The 19079-nt window shown below is 38.2% G+C and overlaps 1 protein-coding gene across 5 annotated transcripts; it reads left to right on the top strand.

Moving 5' to 3' along the window:
- Positions 1-799: 799 nt before the first annotated feature.
- ccdc30 (coiled-coil domain containing 30) lies at positions 800-19039 on the top strand. 5 transcript variants are annotated; one of them, XM_084427847.1, is made up of 30 exons: positions 800-853; positions 981-1073; positions 1355-1498; positions 2652-2831; positions 2998-3118; positions 6158-6348; positions 6697-6765; positions 6952-7026; positions 7507-7660; positions 8584-8655; positions 8796-8911; positions 9009-9083; positions 9205-9269; positions 9363-9555; positions 9641-9730; positions 9834-9959; positions 10112-10249; positions 10381-10559; positions 10671-10893; positions 11171-11293; positions 11455-11625; positions 12272-12481; positions 12560-12717; positions 14326-14491; positions 14576-14697; positions 15778-15919; positions 15998-16134; positions 16221-16338; positions 16424-16488; positions 17997-19039. In XM_084427847.1, the coding sequence occupies exons 3-30, from the start codon at positions 1484-1486 to the stop codon at positions 18208-18210; spliced, it is 3708 nt and encodes a 1235-aa protein (XP_084283973.1). In that variant the 5' UTR covers positions 800-853; positions 981-1073; positions 1355-1483; the 3' UTR covers positions 18211-19039. The 5 variants fall into 5 exon arrangements, with proteins under 5 accessions (XP_084283973.1, XP_084283975.1, XP_084283974.1 ...); XM_084427849.1 differs by lacking the exon at positions 6952-7026; XM_084427848.1 differs by lacking the exon at positions 981-1073 and having other exon boundaries at positions 807-853; positions 14579-14697.
- The last annotated feature ends 40 nt before the right edge of the window (positions 19040-19079 follow it).

Raw genomic sequence — 19079 nt, 5'->3', positions numbered from 1 at the left:
AACCATACCCTTAAACCTACCCATAACACAAAACTGTCTGCATTTTTACATTTTTAAAAAGCCTTTAACTACTTTAGTTTTAATTTTACAAACGAGGACATCCCTAAAGGAAGGTTTTTGGAGATGTTGGTCACCTCTGGGTACAAATTTGTCCCCAAAATATAGTTAAGTAGGTACACACACACACGCACACACACACTCAATGTTTACAACAATATTTGCAGCTTGTAATATTTTTGTGGAAACTGTAATACACTACCATTCAAAAGTGTGTGGTAAATTAATTAAGATAATACTTTTATTTATCAAGGACTTATTAAATTGATCAAAACTTTTCTTTTTCAAATAGACTACATGCTACTCTTTTGAACTTTCTATTCATTTTATTTAAAAACAAACAAACATGTTTTCGACAAAATATTAGCAAAAACTGTTTTAACATTGATATTAATAACAACCATTATTAATAACTTAGTACCAACGATAATCAATAATAATTGAGCATCAAATCAGTATATCAGAATGATTTCTCAAGGATCATGTGACTGGAAACTGGAGTGATGATGCTAAAATATTCAAATTGAAAACAGTTATTTTACATTGCAATTTCACAACATTACTGTTTCATATACATAATGAATGAATTACTTTAAAAAATAAAATATTAATTGAATAGTTGAATAGTTCATTCATTCACGGTTGCTAATTGATTTCTAGAGCAAACACCGCCATCTGCTGGGATGATGTGTAACGTCTCAACGCAGCCTTCTCTCCCCTCTCTGTCCATAATGGTTTAACCCGTTGCCTAGGCACTCGGTCCAAGCTATTGAGAGCAGCTGCAACAAAATACTTGGTAGGCCTCATGAGATATTATAACACTCTACTGTTGCATCAATATTTGCAAACAGACAGGCTTCATTAACAGTGTCAAATCGATGTTGAAGGATTGCGACAATCTTAATTTGTTTTATTTTTAATAGCTGCCTGGAGGATATGAAAAGAGGCTCGTGCGTAATACCTGCGAACTAACGTTAGCTCGCTAGCCAAAGTTAGCGAACTGGGACTCTGCTCGGGTTAGAAAACTTTTTATATTGCATTAAAAACCCAAAGAAACATTATTCCTGTCAAATATACGCTTGACTGCAGATATATTGTGAATATGAGAGAGAAATATTAGATGACTGATGATAGTGGATTTTGGATTAGGCAGAAGATCATGTTTAGTCATTCGTTACATTAGTGTAAGTTATATAAAAGTTGTTGCTTAAAGCTGTATTGTGTTCATTTGCAGGCATGCAAACTACGGTAACACGTTGATTTCTGTTTTATGCCTTTCTTTAAATTTATAATGAAGTGATGATTAGGTCAGAGACTGCCATGGGCGGACGCAAATGCTGGAAACCACAATCCAAACTTTGTTCTCATAAACACTCTTGGCTAATTTGCAAGTGATGCTCGGACTCCAGTTCAGCTCTACTCGGCCATGGAAAAAAGAGAGGTATGGTGTCGTCGTTTTTGTACTTATAAATATGATAAAAGTATGAAAGGTTTGTAAATAGAGACCATATGTAATATGCTTAAAATGGCCATTGACAGTGCGACTGTATGGCAGTTATTCAACACACACACACACACACACACACACACACACACACACACACACACACAATATCTCCTCGTGGACGTTTGCTTAAATTGTTGCAAAAAGTTGCTTCCCCTAAACTGTTATTATCAGATACTAATAATCTCAAGATATTTAGTGCATTATCACGTTTTCCTGATGTAATAAAAGTTCAGTGTTTCTCAACCTTTTTGTCTTGATGTGTCTGGTACTTCCACTGTAATGACAAAGCTTTTTTTATTCACAGAAATTACACAGTCAATCTAAAGTAATTATAAGGAGAATTATATATAATATTAAAATAGTTAAATTCTGTTATTTCAGTAGATTGAAGAACTGAGTCTTCTTCAGGCTCAATAATGAATTTAAATGACTATGATTGTGGGATAAAGTTTTTACAATTATTTTTACTTTATGGCAGTTTCTCTGCAAATCCTACATATAAGAATGTCATCATATTAAGAGCTTAATATAAAAATAGATGCCCACTATGGAAATTTCCATGGCTTTATGATGTTATTAGTTTTCGTAACTTTTCCATGTCTAGAAATCTCACATTCAAAATGTCCTCATATATGCACCAAGGGAACCTCAGTTCTTAAAAAAAAGACAGTTTTTGAGGAAAATAATAAAACATAAAAATATGATGTCAGTTGTCATCTTGATTTTTAGCTGTTTTAGCTTATTTAAAAGCTTGCTTTGTCTTATCTTAAATAATTTTTTTGCAATCCCCTTTCTGGCCCCCTGGTTGAGAATCCCTGATCTATACACAGATAAAAACATGAATTAAATTGAATTTATTTTGATGCATTTAAAAAAAAAATTGCAGCCCCTTTAGAAGTTTAGATGCCCCCTAGCCCCCCATTTAAAAACTGCTAATGAAACAGTTACAGTATAGATAGATATTAGGCACCTTCTGAGACGGGCTTCACACCGAAAGAGTGTTTTAAGACGGTGTCGGGTAACCCAGGCCTCATTTACACTGTTCAAAGAAAAAAAAAGAAGGCTCATTGTTTTGTTTCCTCTGAAGGAAAAGGAGCTGGACGAGATCACCCTGCGCTTGCACAGGGACGGTGTGTCCCCTGAGGCTTCAACAGAGGAGCGTGAGTGGCACCTGTGGCGTTTGCTCCAGAGCAGTGAGGGCAGCCTGACTACCGCCACTGAAGACCTGCAGAGTTTGCGCACACAGCAGGCCAGCGAGATGAGAGAGGTGAGCCAGCAGATGGCAGGCCGGGCCTCAACCCCAAAGAATAGCTAATCATGGTCTCTCTCATCAACATTGTAACATGACGACACTGTTTCCTGACCAAAACAAGCTCCTTCTGTAGCTAATGCCTTTGCTGTGCCGACTGGTTGTTTGATGGGTTTTTTTCAAGGTGGAAAATTACGTGGAGCATATTCGAAACATGCTGGAGGAGCGGGAATCTCTTACAGCGGAGTACGAACGTGACAACGAACAGCTCCGTGCTGAACTCGCTCTAATGAAACACCAACAGGGTGAGGGTTTTTATATTGATTAAATCATTTGATCATCCTTAAGATTGTGTTCGTAGTAAACACTGTGCCTTGAAGTTTTGTCCTTGCGTGTGTTTCGAATAGCATACTTCTCATACTCATTTCTGCATTATACATACTTTTCTGTATCCTTAGAATAGTTTTCTGTATACAGTACTTTGGTCAAGAATAGTTTTCTACATTTATCAAATGTGCAGTATATAATAGAGCATTCTGTGTAGAATACTGTATCCCACAATGCAGTGTGCTTGACTGGTCCTTCCATGGTCCAGAAGTAATATCAGCCACAAATTTCTTAACTCATTTCATCTGACAACCAAGAGTCAAGGTGTTTTTACCAATGGCATTTACACGACACCGTTTTTCAACTAAAAACCCCCCAAAAATTATGCAATTGTTTGGCCGTTCATTTACATGACAATGGTGTTATAGGGGTTCAAGTTTTTGAAAACAGCATACTGGTTTAAAGCGGGGCTCAGTAGTTTCGGGATTTCTTCGCTGTATTCTCGATTTTTGCTCGCAGGTTTCTCTCTAGAGCTCCCCCCACAGCTTCGGAATAGATATTTGACAACACTGTTGTAAAAACTCGTTGGTGATTCTCAGACACCAGAGGCTAGTAGATCAACGACATCAAAGCAGATGGGACATTCTTTAAAACGTCTTCTTCATTCGGATTCGAACAGCGTGAGGGAGCGCAATAATGACGGCATTTTAGCAGATTTCTTTTGGCCGTAAAGCAATTGTTTACATCGCGAGACCTGATATCACGCGATACTTCCTGACGCGGTGGCCGGCGGCCTGCCGGCTCAAAGTTGCAAGTGCGAATTTTCCGCTCACGGGCACCAGGGGGGTGCGAAACGACCACCATTCAACCCGAAATAAGTAATATAACCATTCCAATGACTCCGAAGCTGTTCAGTTAAGGTAAAAAAGTTACTTAGTTCACCTTTAAATCGCATTCCGGGGTGGGGGGGGAGGGGTGCTACAAAGTGACATCGCCACCTACTGGACTGACATAAAACAGCATTATTAGTCGTTTTCGCGAATCTATGTGAACGGGGATCGTTTTGACAACGTTGCCGTCTTTACGCAAAAAAGTTTCCGTTTTTAGTATGTTGTTGTGTAAATGTACTCTTAGAATAATTGATATATTATTGTAGTATTTATTAATATTTTGATATTAATACAATTTTATATTAATAAATGTTTTAGAATTTCATTGTAATATTAGCTATTATATTATTATATTTTCAGTTTTCATTTATCTTAGTAATTTTTAGGGATGTCCCGATCCGATCCACGTCATCGGTATCGTGCCGATACTGGCCCAGAACGCTAGATCAGATATCGGAGGGGAGAAAAAAATATGATCCGATACCTATAATCCGATACCTATGATCCGATATTAGGGGTGGAACGGTACATGTATTCGTATTGAACGTACGTTCGGTACGTGCGTCACGGTTCGGTGCATGGATTTACATGGAGAATACACGGTATAAAAATAAATAAAACTCGCTTGCACATTAATTAATGTAATGCGGAACTACTGTTAGATACGCGCATAGACATATGCAGGTTCTTTAGGGACACCTAATCTGTAGCCTCGCCTTAGCTCTGAACCCTATGCTCTGAACGCGCGTCTATTTCGCTTCAAACGCTCGCTTTATCATTATACACGCGCGAATGGATTCAAACTGTTCAAGCATCGAACTAGACGCGATATACGCGAATTTGACGCTCTATTCGCGTTTGGTGACTGTGAACGCAGCAAAATGAACAGGCTGCGATGTCAAGATTGCAATGCTGGAATGTGTGTGTGTGTCAGAGAGAGAGAGGCACAGGCGCGATCGTACAGTGGAAACATAAAAACATACTCCGTCATTTTGTTCATACAGGACATCATTAAAACTGCAAAAAGTGTTTAGCCTACTTATATTTGTGTAAAACACAACATTGTGCTTTTGTCAAACTGTAAACTCTTGTCAAACTGTAACCTACAACTGTCACCCAACCAAAATCTCTCACACACACACACTGTTTAAAAGCAAAAATTATCTCATCTTTTGGACATTCATCATATTGCATTGGTTTTCATTTCTTGTCCTAAAACAGAGCACTAATCTGTTTATTTTGAAGTTACACATTCTACATTGATTAAAAAAGAAAATCAAATGTGTATTTAATGGTAGTATTATTTTATACAGAAATAAATTATTTATAATTCAGATGAGAATGACGTTAAAGTTAATTAAAATTTTAAGGAAACAAATATATTGATCTGAAATATAGCAAATTAATTTTAAATTCATTAAGGTACAATTACCAAACATATCTCAAGGTCTTTTGAATAAAGGGTGGCAGTCTTTCATACTGGAGAAGTATTTGTTCTCCATTTGAGTGAGATGTTTTTATGTGGCTAATTGAGCAAAGTGCTTCCATAAATTGTATTATTAGTAGTATTAGTTCAAGAATAAAATAAAAAATATCGGATTGATATCGGTATCGGCAAATAGCCAAAGCTGCGGCATCGGTATCGTATCGGAAGTGAAAAAGTGGTATCGGGACATCCCTAGTAATTTTATGTGCTTTTGTCATTTTTTCCATTTAGCTTTAATTTATTCTTATTTCAGAGTTAGTTTTAGTATTTTTAGCATTTTCAAGTTAAACTTATTTGATTTATTTAGATGCCTTTTTTTATTTTAATTTGAGTTTTGATTTTTTTTTTTTTTTATCTAATAGTTATAGTTTATTATATTTTATTTTAGCTTTATTTCAATTAACAAAAATGATACATTTTTAATAAACAGTAACAACACTGTTTTTTGTTTGTTTGTTTTTTACATAGAATTTGATTTAAAATGCAGAATAGTGTGTTTCTTGCTATATTTAGTGCATCTAGCATATAGTAGTATGCTAGTATTCCATTCGCAACATAGTTCTTGCGTTCTGCTCAGTGCTCATCAACTTGAACCCACTTATAGTCCAGTTAGCGGTCCTTACTTACGTCGTGTTTGTCAGACTCCCAGTGTAAGGAGGTGGTGGAGATGCTGGAGCAGGAGGGTCTAGCGGACATCAGCCAGAGCAGTGCGAGTGAGCAAGTGGCCTATCTGTTGGTGGAGAGAGTCACTCTGCTGGAGAGACTAGAGGCTGCTGAAAGAAAGCTGGACACCCAGACCCTCACCGGCAACCTCAGAGAGGTGCATCTGCAGGTACTATGAGAAATAAAGCCTAACTTCTGTAATAGTGTTCTTAAAAGTGTAGGTCAACAGGTAGACCATTATGCAAAGGCTATATTTAATTGCATTTCATATTTAAATATTATTTAATTGTGTGTATTTAGGATACAGAAAAGGCTTTAAGAGCACATATCAACATAAAATGTATACCTTGAATGAACGTTGGATAAAAGAATGCATAAAATGTGAATATTTATGCTGTAATAATGGCAATATACTGTATGTGTTAAAAAATGTGAAGTCTTCTCTTGATAGTGACACCTCACTTGCGGCTTATTAGTTTTATGGTCATTTTAATATCTCCTCTTTTATGGAAATCAGGAGGAGCTGGATCATATCCGTCACGCATTGGAAGAGGAACTTAGACAGCAAAAGGAAAACATGAATGAGGTGAGAAGATCTCAGTGTGTCCCATAAGCGGGCAGCAATTTCAAAAGCAGTGTGCTAAAGTCATGAACTCAAAGAATGTCCAATATCAACAGTGTCTCATTTATATTTAAGTGTTTCATTGTCCATATCTCTGTATGTTGTGCATCATAATTTCTCCTGATTCTTTGCCCCTCCCTAAATGGACAGGAATCATCAGTTCAAAGTCCTTGGAGGAAGTTCTTTGGTGCGCGCAAGGCGACACTAAGAGCACAGAACCTTCCTGTACGTTCCCGTACCTTTCATAACTTGATTGGACTCACATGAAGGTTAAATCAAGAGAGGCGGAACCTTCCGTATTGTCCTTGAGAGGATGATCCACTTAAAGCAGATTAAGGCAGCTCCATGAAATAATGCATGCCTCGGTTGAACTCAAAGCAGAGAATAACAACATGCTGAGCCTAGCATGATAATATTAACACTTCTTAATTTCATTCTAGACCCTAACAGCACTATGGAGCGCTTTCTTTCAGGGTGGTTACTAACCAAAGGCTGTTTGTCCCAACGTTACTGTTGTCTCTGATGGTTATAAGGGAGAGAAGGCACATATTAAACTCCGTTCACACTGGAACATGATCCAAGTTCAGCTTCACCTGTGTTCTGTGGCTCATGCATGTTAAAAAACGCATGGAGGCCGACATGCTTCTTGCTTGTCCACCCAGTGCAATCAGGTTTAAGTCTCACTGAAAGCTCTGTCCCCTGTAGGCCCACAGTGAAGAACTCTGCAAAGAACGCACAGAGCGGCAGAAGCTGGAGAGGGATCTGGAAGAGGCATCGAGTCGTCTTGCTATGGCACATAAAGAGATTCGCCACCTGACAGATGAACTAGATCTCGCTCGTAAGGTCCAAAACTTGTCTGGTATGTGAATAACAATTCAGATTTTGATATCAATAAGCTGATCATTATTTTCTTATTATGGTAATATTAAAGTAAATGTACATACATATATGAAAAATAAAATGCTAAAAATTAAAATCAATCCTTTTTAATGCTACAAGTGAATTTAGGCATCACACCGTTATAATGGACAGTAGGCAAAATGGAAATTATTTTGAGATTTGCTAAAGATTACATTTAACCGTGTTGGTAAATTTTCAGTCATTAGAGTCAGTGTTATTTTAGTATTATTTATATACTATTAATATAAAAACATTTTGAATTAACTTTTATTTTTATTATTAATATATTTTTTTTCCGTTTTAATTTTAATTAATTTTAGTAATTTTATTATGTGCTTTTGTCATTGCTCATTTTTTTTAAATTATTATTTAGATTTATATTCATTTCAGTTTTAGTAATTTTAGCACTTCAACTTCAGCTTACTTAATTTCAGTGAGTTGCCTTTGGAAAATGCCTCATTTTCATTTAACTTTTAGTTTTTCCATCTAATTTTTATATTTTTAATTCGATTAGCGGCACTAGTCAGATGATGGTAAATGTAATTTAAATGTAAAAAAAAAACTAAAAAAACTGAGGAATTGAGTACGGAAAATTAACTGATTCCGATTGACTGATTAACTGATGATCACTTTAATATCAACTGATAATTTTTGAATTTATTGTGCATCCTTGCTTATTTGTTATGCAACTCAACTGACTCTTTTCCCCTGGGAAATTATAAAACACACAAAATCACCCTGAACAACCTGGCAATGGTGGTGGTGACTTTTTCATGACCAAGCATTACTCATGCGGTCTTTAGAAAAAATATCAAGTTTTAGATTACTGTTTCTCTGACTGTTTTGTCTTAATGCATAATGTAAACCAAATTTTCGTTTCAGTACCTGACCTGCAGAAAACTGGGGAGGAAGTGGAGCAGTTAAAACAGGAAGTGGACAAGCTTAAACAGTGTGGTGAGATTTTGTCTGCAGCAACATATCGTGTCACACATTTGCAAGTTTATTTATAAAGACACTTCAAAGAACTACAGTGTAGACAAATCGTGGAAACATTACAAATAATGTCTTCTGGTTGTAAACTCTATTTTTTACAGATATGGTGGAGCTGCAGAAGGCCAAGGAACGCAATGAACGACTGGATGGGGAGATTCGTGCGCTGAGGGATAGAGTTCGCTCATTGGACACAGAGAGAAGGACTCTTCTTAACCTGGCAAGAATCATCAAAATTATCTTGGTGCCATGACGTTAGATATTTGCAACATGCAAACACAGAAATAATATATTTTGCAATGTCGGTTGTGCCACAGGTTGAACAATCAAAGCTGCACTCGGCTCAAGGGATCAACGAGACATTAGAGCACAATAAGATATACTCTGCACAGGTAGATATACATTCTACTACAATCCTCTCTTGAAGGGGCTAGTTTGCATGTATTGCATGACACAAGTAATTTAATATTTGTATAGTTTCCTCTCAGAGCTTACAGATGCTTTTTTTGTCAGGGTGTTGGGAATAATGTTAATGCGGATTCATCAGTGGCTCCAGACGATGAGACACTCCACAAAAGGTGAAGCTTTGCCCTCCTTTATCTAACTTAAAGATGTACATGTCATTGCTTCCACACTTTAAAGATGCTGATATGGCAGTTGTATTTTGGCAGGTGTCGGAGAGAGTCTGAAGATAAGGACAGCCGCCTGCGAGAGCTGGAGAGGAGGTTGCTGAAGCAGCAACGGGAACACGAGGAGTTGGTGGAGCGGAACGAGGAGCTGGAGGCACTGCTTGGGGAAGCGCAGAACGCAGCGAAAGACGAGCGAGAGCATCATGAGTGTGAGATAGAGGGGTTACAGAGAAAGGTAAGTTTTTAGTTGTGATGTTATGGGGCTGAATTTGATAAATAATCACCTGAATTTTTGAGGATGACTCTGAGTTTGGTTCTAGATTAAAAGTATTGAGGAAGAACTGAGTAAGAGGGATATCAAGAAACTTGAGAAGAAAGATGAAGATCAGGTTCGAGGAACTGACTCTGAGGTAAAGGTCGAAGGCCTGTTTACACCAAGGAGAATAGCAACCTCATAAAAATCACTTGCACCCTCTGATTATGGTAGAATATCTTTGATCTTTTAATCCAAAGCTTAGTGAGAGCATTCAAGAAAGGCTGAAGTTCCTCGAGGGTCGTCTTGCTGAAGAAAAAGGTTGGAGGAAACAGCTGGAGGTGGATCTATCTGTAGCCAAGGCTGCGCTCAAAAAGGAAAAAGAGGTAATATCATTGTCACGCATGACTCGTTATAAAATACACAGTTTAGAGTCGTGGAAAGCCCATTTTTCATATTGCACTATGCATTTGTTTAGAATAATAATAATAATGTTATCTGAAACCATGAACTGCACATAAATGCTACATGTGGACAGGTCATGCAAAAAGACCGTGAGGAGCTGAAGAGATTACGTGTGGAGGTCCAGAGACTAGAGGTAGAATGTCGACAAGGGAAGACACTCAACAAGAACCTCACACAGATTAAAGGAGAAAAGGGAATTTTGGAAGAAAAGGTAATAAAAAATAAAGGTCATTCAATTATATGTTTAAATCACAAAGAAAGCAATCCATTTATTATTGGGATGCTGTGATTTTCTTCCTGTATCTTGCAAATTCTCACTGAGGCTATGTTTGTACTCTACAGGTGGCCCAGTTGGAGCGTGCTCAGACGCGACTCCAGGACAACCTGACACATCAGACAGAGAACAGCCGGGCTGAAGAGGACCTGAGAGACAGCAGGGGACAGGTGATAGAGCTTAAGTCCATGGTGGACAAACTGAGAACAGAACTGACTCTACTAGAGAAGGAGCACAACACTCTAAGGTTAGGCTCTCACAGAAACTACAGATCAACTCTGTATGACATTAAAATGATAAATAATTAGCTCCTGGACTCAGTAGAAAGCATGTGGTAAGATGCACTTTGCTTGTTTAGGGATGAGCTGATGGAGAAACGTGGGCAGGTGATGCAGCTACAGAGAGAGCTCAGCGAGAAAGCCCACGAGAGGCTTCAGACTGACGGGGAGAAAGAGAGACTCAGTCTGGAGCTCCTGCATGTGAGACAGCAGCTCCAGTATACCAGAGAGCAGACACCCAGAGCATCACTGGAGCAGACGGCCAACCACAAGCCTTCTGCACAGGATGAGGGGGTTTGTCAGGTAAGGCCTGTTTCACACTGGATGCGTAAGGGCCCATATGAACAGATTAGAGCATTCACACTGCACGCCGAGTCTATTTTTGCTGCGCCACTCACTCTAAATTAAAGCCACAGTTCATTGTTCTTGGTCAAAATTCATCTGGATTAACAAGAAGAATAACACATTTCACCATAAAATCATATAAGTGAAGTGTGCGTTTCACATAGTCACCCTATGACTTTCAGCACTGTGACAAAAAAATTAATAAAATACCCCAAAACACATGCTGCTCCTCTAGCTTGCCTGTGTGAAGTCAGAGATGAGTAAGCTACACTCCACCCTGGAGGAGGAGAGACAGCTGGCTGGCCAACACCAGCTGGCCCTGCAGGCCCAGATCAGTGAAGCTCAGGCCCGGGCTAAGGTCAGCCCTGCTCTCCAATCTTTACACACCCACACGAACATATTCACATTCATTTTTTTATTTTCATTTATGCACAAAACATTTGTATAACCTGCTTAATTGTATAATAACAATATTGTATTATATAATATATTATGTGGCCATTATGTGGTTGTGCACAGGCTCAGGACTCACTCCTAAAACAGAAGGGAGAGGAGAACAAACAGCTGAGACAGGACCTGCAGAGAACTCAGCACCTCTTCACCTCTGCTGAGCGAGAGCTACGCTATGAGAGAGAGAAAAATCTGGACCTTAAGAGACACAATGCACTCCTAGATCAGGAGAAGATCAAGGTAAAACTTAAAAAAGTCTCTTAAGTTACATTTGAAATTGATGTAAGTTATTGCATTAGATTAGATAACAACATATGAACCAAGTGGCATTTGTTTTAAATAAATATAGTGGATGACATTTACTTTGATATTTATTTACATAACGCATAAGGAAATGAAGTGTGAAGTGTGGCGTAAGTGTCCAAATACTTTTTTGGGGTCAGTAAGATTTTTTTTATGTTTTTGAAAGAAGTCTCTTATGCTTAAAATAACTTTTATATTGAATATATTTTAACTCCAGTCTTCTGTCACATGATCATTCAGAAATCATTCTAATACGCTGATTTGCTGCTCAAACATTTCTTATTATCAATATTGAAAACAGTTGTAGAAACCATGATACATTTTTCAGCATTCTTTGATGAATAGAAAGTTCAAAGTAACAGCATTTATTTGAAATAGAAATCTATATGTATTATTATAAATGTCTTTACTGTCACTTTTGATCAATTTCATCATACTTTAGAATGTTTTAGAAAGTAGGCCTAATTTTAATTGCTAATTTGTTTGTTTTTAAATTATGTCGAACATGGGCTTTCCCTAGTTAGATTTACACAGGACTAGTGTTAATGCTCAGAAACCTTATGTTTCTGCTCTTGTTCTTTAGCTGTGTGCGGAGCTGAAGCAGGCCCAGGCCAAAGTAGCCCAGCAGGAGGGCAGCGCAGCGGGACAGGTGGCAGAGCTGGAGAGACTCCAGCAGAGAGCCAGAGATCTGGAGCTGGAGATGGCCAGAAGCGCTCAGAACCGACAGACTAACAGAAGCTTGATGGAGGAGCTCAATTCAGAGAGGGCACGTGTGATTGCTGCTGACAAGAAGGTGTGTGTTCAGAGCAGGCTGAAATTCTCTTGTTCAGAAGTTTAACAGTTATGAAGAATGTCTTCAACATCTCTGCAGGTCGTAGATCTGCAGCAGCAACTGAAGAACGCTCTGCACCAGATACGCCTGGAAGAGGCCAGAGCAGGAGAGACCAACAAACTAGAAAGAGACACCAGAGACATGTCTGATAACCTGTCTGCTCTCAGAGCCCAACTGCAAGAGGATCAACTACAGAGGTCAGACGGGTCACTGCACCACAAGCCACTATTAGTGGGCGACCGATAAATATACCTTTTATTGTGCAGATGCAGAAGAAAGTAAAAAAACAAAAATAAGATATTGTATAAGTATAAAGTATTATAGCGTTGGCCTTTCTAGCATTAGAACCGTTGCCATTCAGAAATTATGCATCATTATCTTTTAAACATGTTTTTGAATGTATAAAAAACATTTAACTCCACGAACCTCGCAACCTTTGGCAAATCTTCTGAAGTGTGTGTTTGTAGCCTGCTCAAACAGCAACATTACACACTAACTAAAGTTGAAAAAGTGAAAAAGCATAATATAACCCCTTTAACCTGTTTAAAGTCAGATGAGACAGCACTGACAAACAGGAGAAACGCTGTGTGCAACGATACAGTCAGAAGGCAAATCCCCATCATTTACCATGGATTTACTGTAGTAACACTAACTGCACCATGGTATTGTAGCAGAAATGTGGGATATTTATATCGAATTTTACTATATTATTAATGTAGACGTATTAAAGGTATTAATGGAATATATTACTTATATAGCTATAGCATTTGTGTATGTATTAAAAACCATAGAAACAATTTTACCATGGTAGTGAGATGCTATATGTTTGGTTTTTACTATGGTTATCATGATCTAAATGTATTTTACTAAAGCCCCTTTCACACAGAGATTCCGGAAAATACACGGATAAAGTGACACGGGATTTGACCCGGGTTCGTTTGATTTTGGTTCATTCACACTGCCAGTGATTTTCCGGAATCAGAGAGTGCGTTCACACACAACACGTAAAAATCCCGTAAAGACACGTGACATAGCCTACGTGACGTAATGTCTCAGGAGCGTCTTAAGTTTGCTTATGAGCTGCGATTTCTCTCATGGGAAACCACACTTGTGCATTTTTTGCTCTGATTCGATCATAAACTTGCGCATTTACGTACCGTTTCACAGCTGGCGAACGATCCCGGCTTCAGCGTCATCACTACGACACGGCATTATTACGGCTTTTGTTCACACAGCGCGCGTTCCGGGACTGAACACGGTAATGTTACTAGGTCCCCAACCCGGCATCGATGCCGGCATCATTCCCGGGTCGTGTTTGCGTTCACACAGAAGGCGTTCTGGCAATTTCCCGGCAATTTCCCGGGATCATCGCGCTGTGTGAAAGGGGCTTATGGAAAACCAATAGTTAATTTTTAATAAAACAGTCAAAATATTTTAATTTTACCATATAAAAATAAGGGTGTTACAATGTTTACAGATGTACAATGCTGCCAAATGTTTGTCATGTTCTGACAATAAAGAGTAGTTTCTACAACTTTCACTTAAGAGCAAAAATCTGCCTTTAAACTAAAGAAATAAATATTTTACATTTATCATAATAATTATCGATATCAACTGATATGAAAAAAAAATTTTTTTTTTGGCCATATCACCCAGCCCTAACAATAAGTATATTGTACCTAATACTTTTTTTATGAAAGTGCATGGTAACTCACTTAATATAAAGTGTGACCACTGCAGCAATTGTTGCATGTGTTACTTACTATATAGTGGACTTTACAATGACTTTCTGTGTTTTCTGAAAGGAAATTACTTGAGCAGAAAGACGAGGAACTCCAGCAGCAGGTGCGCTCATTGCGGGCGAAGGAGGCGACTATGACACGCACCAACTTGGAGATGTCACATCGCACACAGGAGCTGGAGACGCGGCTGCAAGTGCTGGAGAGCGAACTTAACACAGCTAGAGAAGAGGTTTGTGAGTTGAAACTATCATACTAATTGCTGAAATGATACACTAGTTGAGCTGCTGACCATGAATACCAATGTGTCCTGCAGCAGAGAGGCGGTCAGAAGAGCTGCCACAGGCTGGAAGAACAGCTTCTGTCTTCCCAACATGAGTCTGAGAGACTGCAGGAGGAACTGAAGCTGGTTGTTCAGCAGCTTGACACTCACATTAGGTATCATTATTCACTGGGTGGACATTATACTCTTAAGGCTGGAATACGAGACTTTTGCTCAAAATTGTCGCCCTGATTTGCAGTCTGGATGAGTCGATGCTAGTTGCCAAAAGATTTTAGGCAGTTGGAGTTCACAGATTTCATAGATATATCATTAACAAAGTTCAGGAGGAAGCACATTCAGATAATCTACCCAATCAGCAGGAGAGGAGGCCTATATAGCCAACTTACCTCTTTCCCATGACAGTTTTCCAGCATCCCTCCTACACCCCAGCTCCTCACTCTCAATTGTTCCTATCCCAACCAGGGATACGGGGGGAGTAATCTGTGTTCGGGCCAAATTCCGAGCTTGGAGCCCTCTTCTCGGACAGCACGCCAAATGTGCATTATATCTGGTTATATGTTAATGTGAACTAGTGAAAACCGTGTAGTGTAGGATGGACAGGTTTTTTTTAAGCTTCAGACTTTGATTCCATCCAGTTGGAGGATTTCAAACAGGTTTGATATTTTGAGCCAATATTAGAACATATTGTTTCCATTTGACACGTCTCCTTGCAATAAGGCACATGTTTTTGCATGTGTTCGTGTTCAGAACGACTTGAAAGTCTGGCAGTGTGTGAACAACCAAGTGTATGATGCCTAGTGTTTTAAAATCGGTTCCGATTTTTTAAGTATTGTAGTGTATAACAGCCTTTACTCTTTTTTTTTTTTTTTTTTTTTTTTTTAATTTATTTATTTGAAACAGGGACAATGTAAAATATACATTAACCTTAAAAAAAAAGGAGAGATGCATTTTACCAGGTTATAGCACTTGTGCTAATTTTCACCTGTAGTCCCTGGGCAGGCTGATGTTAACATATCAAAATCTTATAATAATACATGATACTTAATAATACATTAATCCCAAAAACAGCATTAAAGTTAACACACCCTTCATTCATTCTTCAGCATTCATTTACAAATACACTCTCACATACACATCAATTACAATAAATTATGTTACAGCAAATAAACTGTTTTAAAAGTACATATATTACATGCAATGTGTTAATATGAAATCATGAAACTCGTGTCCTGCAGGAGACACAACGAGAAACAGTCTCAGCACAAAACCAAGTTGCGCAGAGCTAAACAAATCTTCATGAAGACAGTCGCCCAACATGAGCACAGGATCCAGCAGCTGGAAAATGATCTGGATCTTGCGACAAGTCTCTCAGAGAAAGTGAGTGTTTTCAGACCCGACCTTCAACACTATATACTTAACATGTACTTCACCTTGAGTGTGTTCCACTATGAGCAGGAGAAGGACTGGATTAGGACTGTGACAGAAGAAAACGACCAGCTCCTCCTGGAGAGACGAGAACTTCTGCAGAGAATAAGTGAAGCTGAGGAGATGGGAAACAATGGACTGAGAACTGCCAGTTCCATCCAGCAGAGGTAAACATCTCATTACCCTGTACATCTACATCTGACAGGAAAGCACAGAAACATACTAACTGTCTCTTTGCCCCGTCTTCTCTTAGAGTTAAATTTCTGGAGATGGAGAATAAAGAGCTGCAAGAAAAAACTCTAACATTGGCCAATCAGATAGGAATTTTAGATCGTGCATTGAGAAACCTTCAGTCGATGTGTACTGTCGAGGTACACATTTATTTAGCAATTGTTCTTTTTATTATAATTTAAATAAGCATTTCAAATTTGCTTTTATTTTGTGTTTTTGTCTTAGGAGGTCAAGAAAATGTTTCCTTCTGGAGCTCATCATGATAGCCTGTTGCGGACATCAACGCCAAGGTATAATTCAGAACTTTTTTCAGTCTTCCAACCTACTCAATATATCTGTTCCCAAATATAGTCAAATCAAAAAATACATGGCTCACAAAATATGGTGTAATATAATCTATTTCAATAACTCTAAATCTATTTTTATCAATATTTTTCTGTAACTAATTTAAAGTTTAGTATCCAATATACACTTCCGTTTTAATGTATGCGGTTAGAATTTATTTTATTTAAAAAAATAATAATACTTTTATTCAGGAGAGATGCATTAAATAGACATATAAATATTAAGCAGCACAACTTTTTTCAACATTAATAATAAGAAATGGTTCGACCAAATCAGCATATTAGAATGATTTCTGAAGGATCATGTGACTCTGAAGACTGGAGTAATGATGCTGAAAATTCAGCTTTGCCATCACAGGATTAAATTACATTTTAAATATATTAACATAGATTTTTTTTTTTAATTGTCTAAATTGTAATACAATTTTTTCACAATATTACTGTTTTACTGTATTTCTGATAAAATAAATGCAGCCTTATGTTAAAAAACATAAAGAAAATCTTGCTGGCCCCAATTTTATAAAGGTAGTATATAGCCGCTTTCCGACCGGAGGAACCTTTTCACAGTTCCTAGAACTATTGGCTAAAGTACCCGGATGTCGGCGTGTTCGCACCGCAGGAACTAGGAACGATTTTAGTTCTAGGAACTCCATTTGTAGGAACTAATTTGGGTCCTACTTCAGAGTAGGGTCTAAACCAGCACTATAGGAACTACCCGTGACGTTAGTGTACGCTGATTGACCGAACGCACGCGGAACACCAGCACCCGCCATTTTTAAAACAGCTAGAATGTAAACACACAGATTATAGCCTATATTTACTCCAGAAACTAACTATACAAACATGGAAAACAGTGATAGATGGGTCTCTAAACCTTTATGCTGAAGAGAAAATCCAACGCAACTTTGAGGGGACCAAGCCAAACATGATTATGTTTATCTGCCCAGCTAGCAACACTGGACATCAACCACACAGCATAGGCTAATAACCTTTTTTCATATACTGTCTACTTTTATAACCGTTCTATCTAATAAGGTATTAAACAGTACTGTTAGACAGATTGCTAACTAATAAACACAGAGAATGCGAGCATTGTTTGCTCTGGCGTTCTCAGCGCCGCCAAAATAAAGGTCCGTTGCGCCGTCAAAATAAAAGTCACCGTGCTTGCGTCACGCCCTTACCCCTCCTACCAGTTCCTATGGCCACTTGGCCAGTGCGAACGCAAACAGCAAAACCGAGTTTGGGGGAGAGTAGTTCCTAGAACTGTTTAGAAGTGGACAGTTCCTAGAACTAAGTTCCTATAACTACTCGGTCGGAAAGCGGCTTCTATCTTTACTATACTTTCTATACTTGTCTCATCTGCCATTTAGATTTATTTTTCAGCTGAGGCTGCAGATTTTAGAATGTGTCAATGAACAAATGGTGACGTCTTACATTGCAACATCTTGCTCTAGTCCACAGCCTGGGCTCTGTGACTCATGGGGAATATTGGATGCCATTCGCAAAGTCAAAGTGGGTGAGTCTGGAGTGAAGAGCCTAGAGATCTCCTCGTCTGTGCCCGTTTCACAGTCCACTGAGATAGGCTACCTGAACCTGACCTCACCTGTGGCTCCCAACAGCAGGTTAGAGCAGGAAGAGAGTCTCAGTGCCACAAGCGATGAGGCCTGAGGGAGTAACAAAGACTTTGAAATTTGCCAAGTCACTGGATCAGTCAAGGTTTAAAAATAAGCGACTGTAGAAGGGTAAAACGTTGTTTAGGTGGGTAAAACATAGACAACTTGCTCAAGAAATAGTTTCTGTGGCACCATGACTGTGTCATGTTTGAAGTCTTCAGTTAATTTCCTTATACTTCAATTGTTTTTTAAAGCGAGTGTGAAGAGATGTATTATTGCTCTGGCTCATTTCACCTGCGTTGCATTGCCTTTGTGGCTCACATAGAGTCAGACTAGAATGCATGAGATTTTATATCATTCACAAACATGATACTTCATTGGATGCTATGGTCAATAGCCTTGTCACATCTGTAAGATGCCATATGTATTTTTTTATACATTTATCCTATAATGGTACAACTGTTGAAAAGCACTTAAAGCACTATTAATTTGTGTTCAGATGGTACCATCTACAGGTCTTTACAACTGAAATGCACTATTGCCTTTGGATAAGCAGTAAGTATTCGAGATTCGAGTTGTTTGCATGTGTCAGCAGACCTTTTCTCATATTCTGTGCTGATTTTACGTCAAAACCTGGTAAAATGTTACATGGAGCTGAGGGTACTACACTCCTTTAAAGCTAAAAGCTTGTACACTACCATTTTAAAGTTTTAGGGTCAGTAAGATGTTTTCTATTTTTATAATTTGAAAGAAATGTATACTTTTATTCACCAAGGATGCATTACATTTATAAAGTGAACTTTTACATTGTTACAAAATATTTCTATTTCAAATAAATGTTTTCTATTCATCAAAGAACCCTGATGAAATCACGGCTTCCACATAAAAAAAATAAAAAAAAGTGTTGAAAGTTGTGCTGCTCAA

Source organism: Rutilus rutilus, assembly GCF_951802725.1.
Source record: "Rutilus rutilus genome assembly, chromosome: 13".
NCBI lineage: Eukaryota > Metazoa > Chordata > Actinopteri > Cypriniformes > Leuciscidae > Rutilus > Rutilus rutilus.
This window is presented reverse-complemented; position numbering and strand designations above follow the sequence as displayed.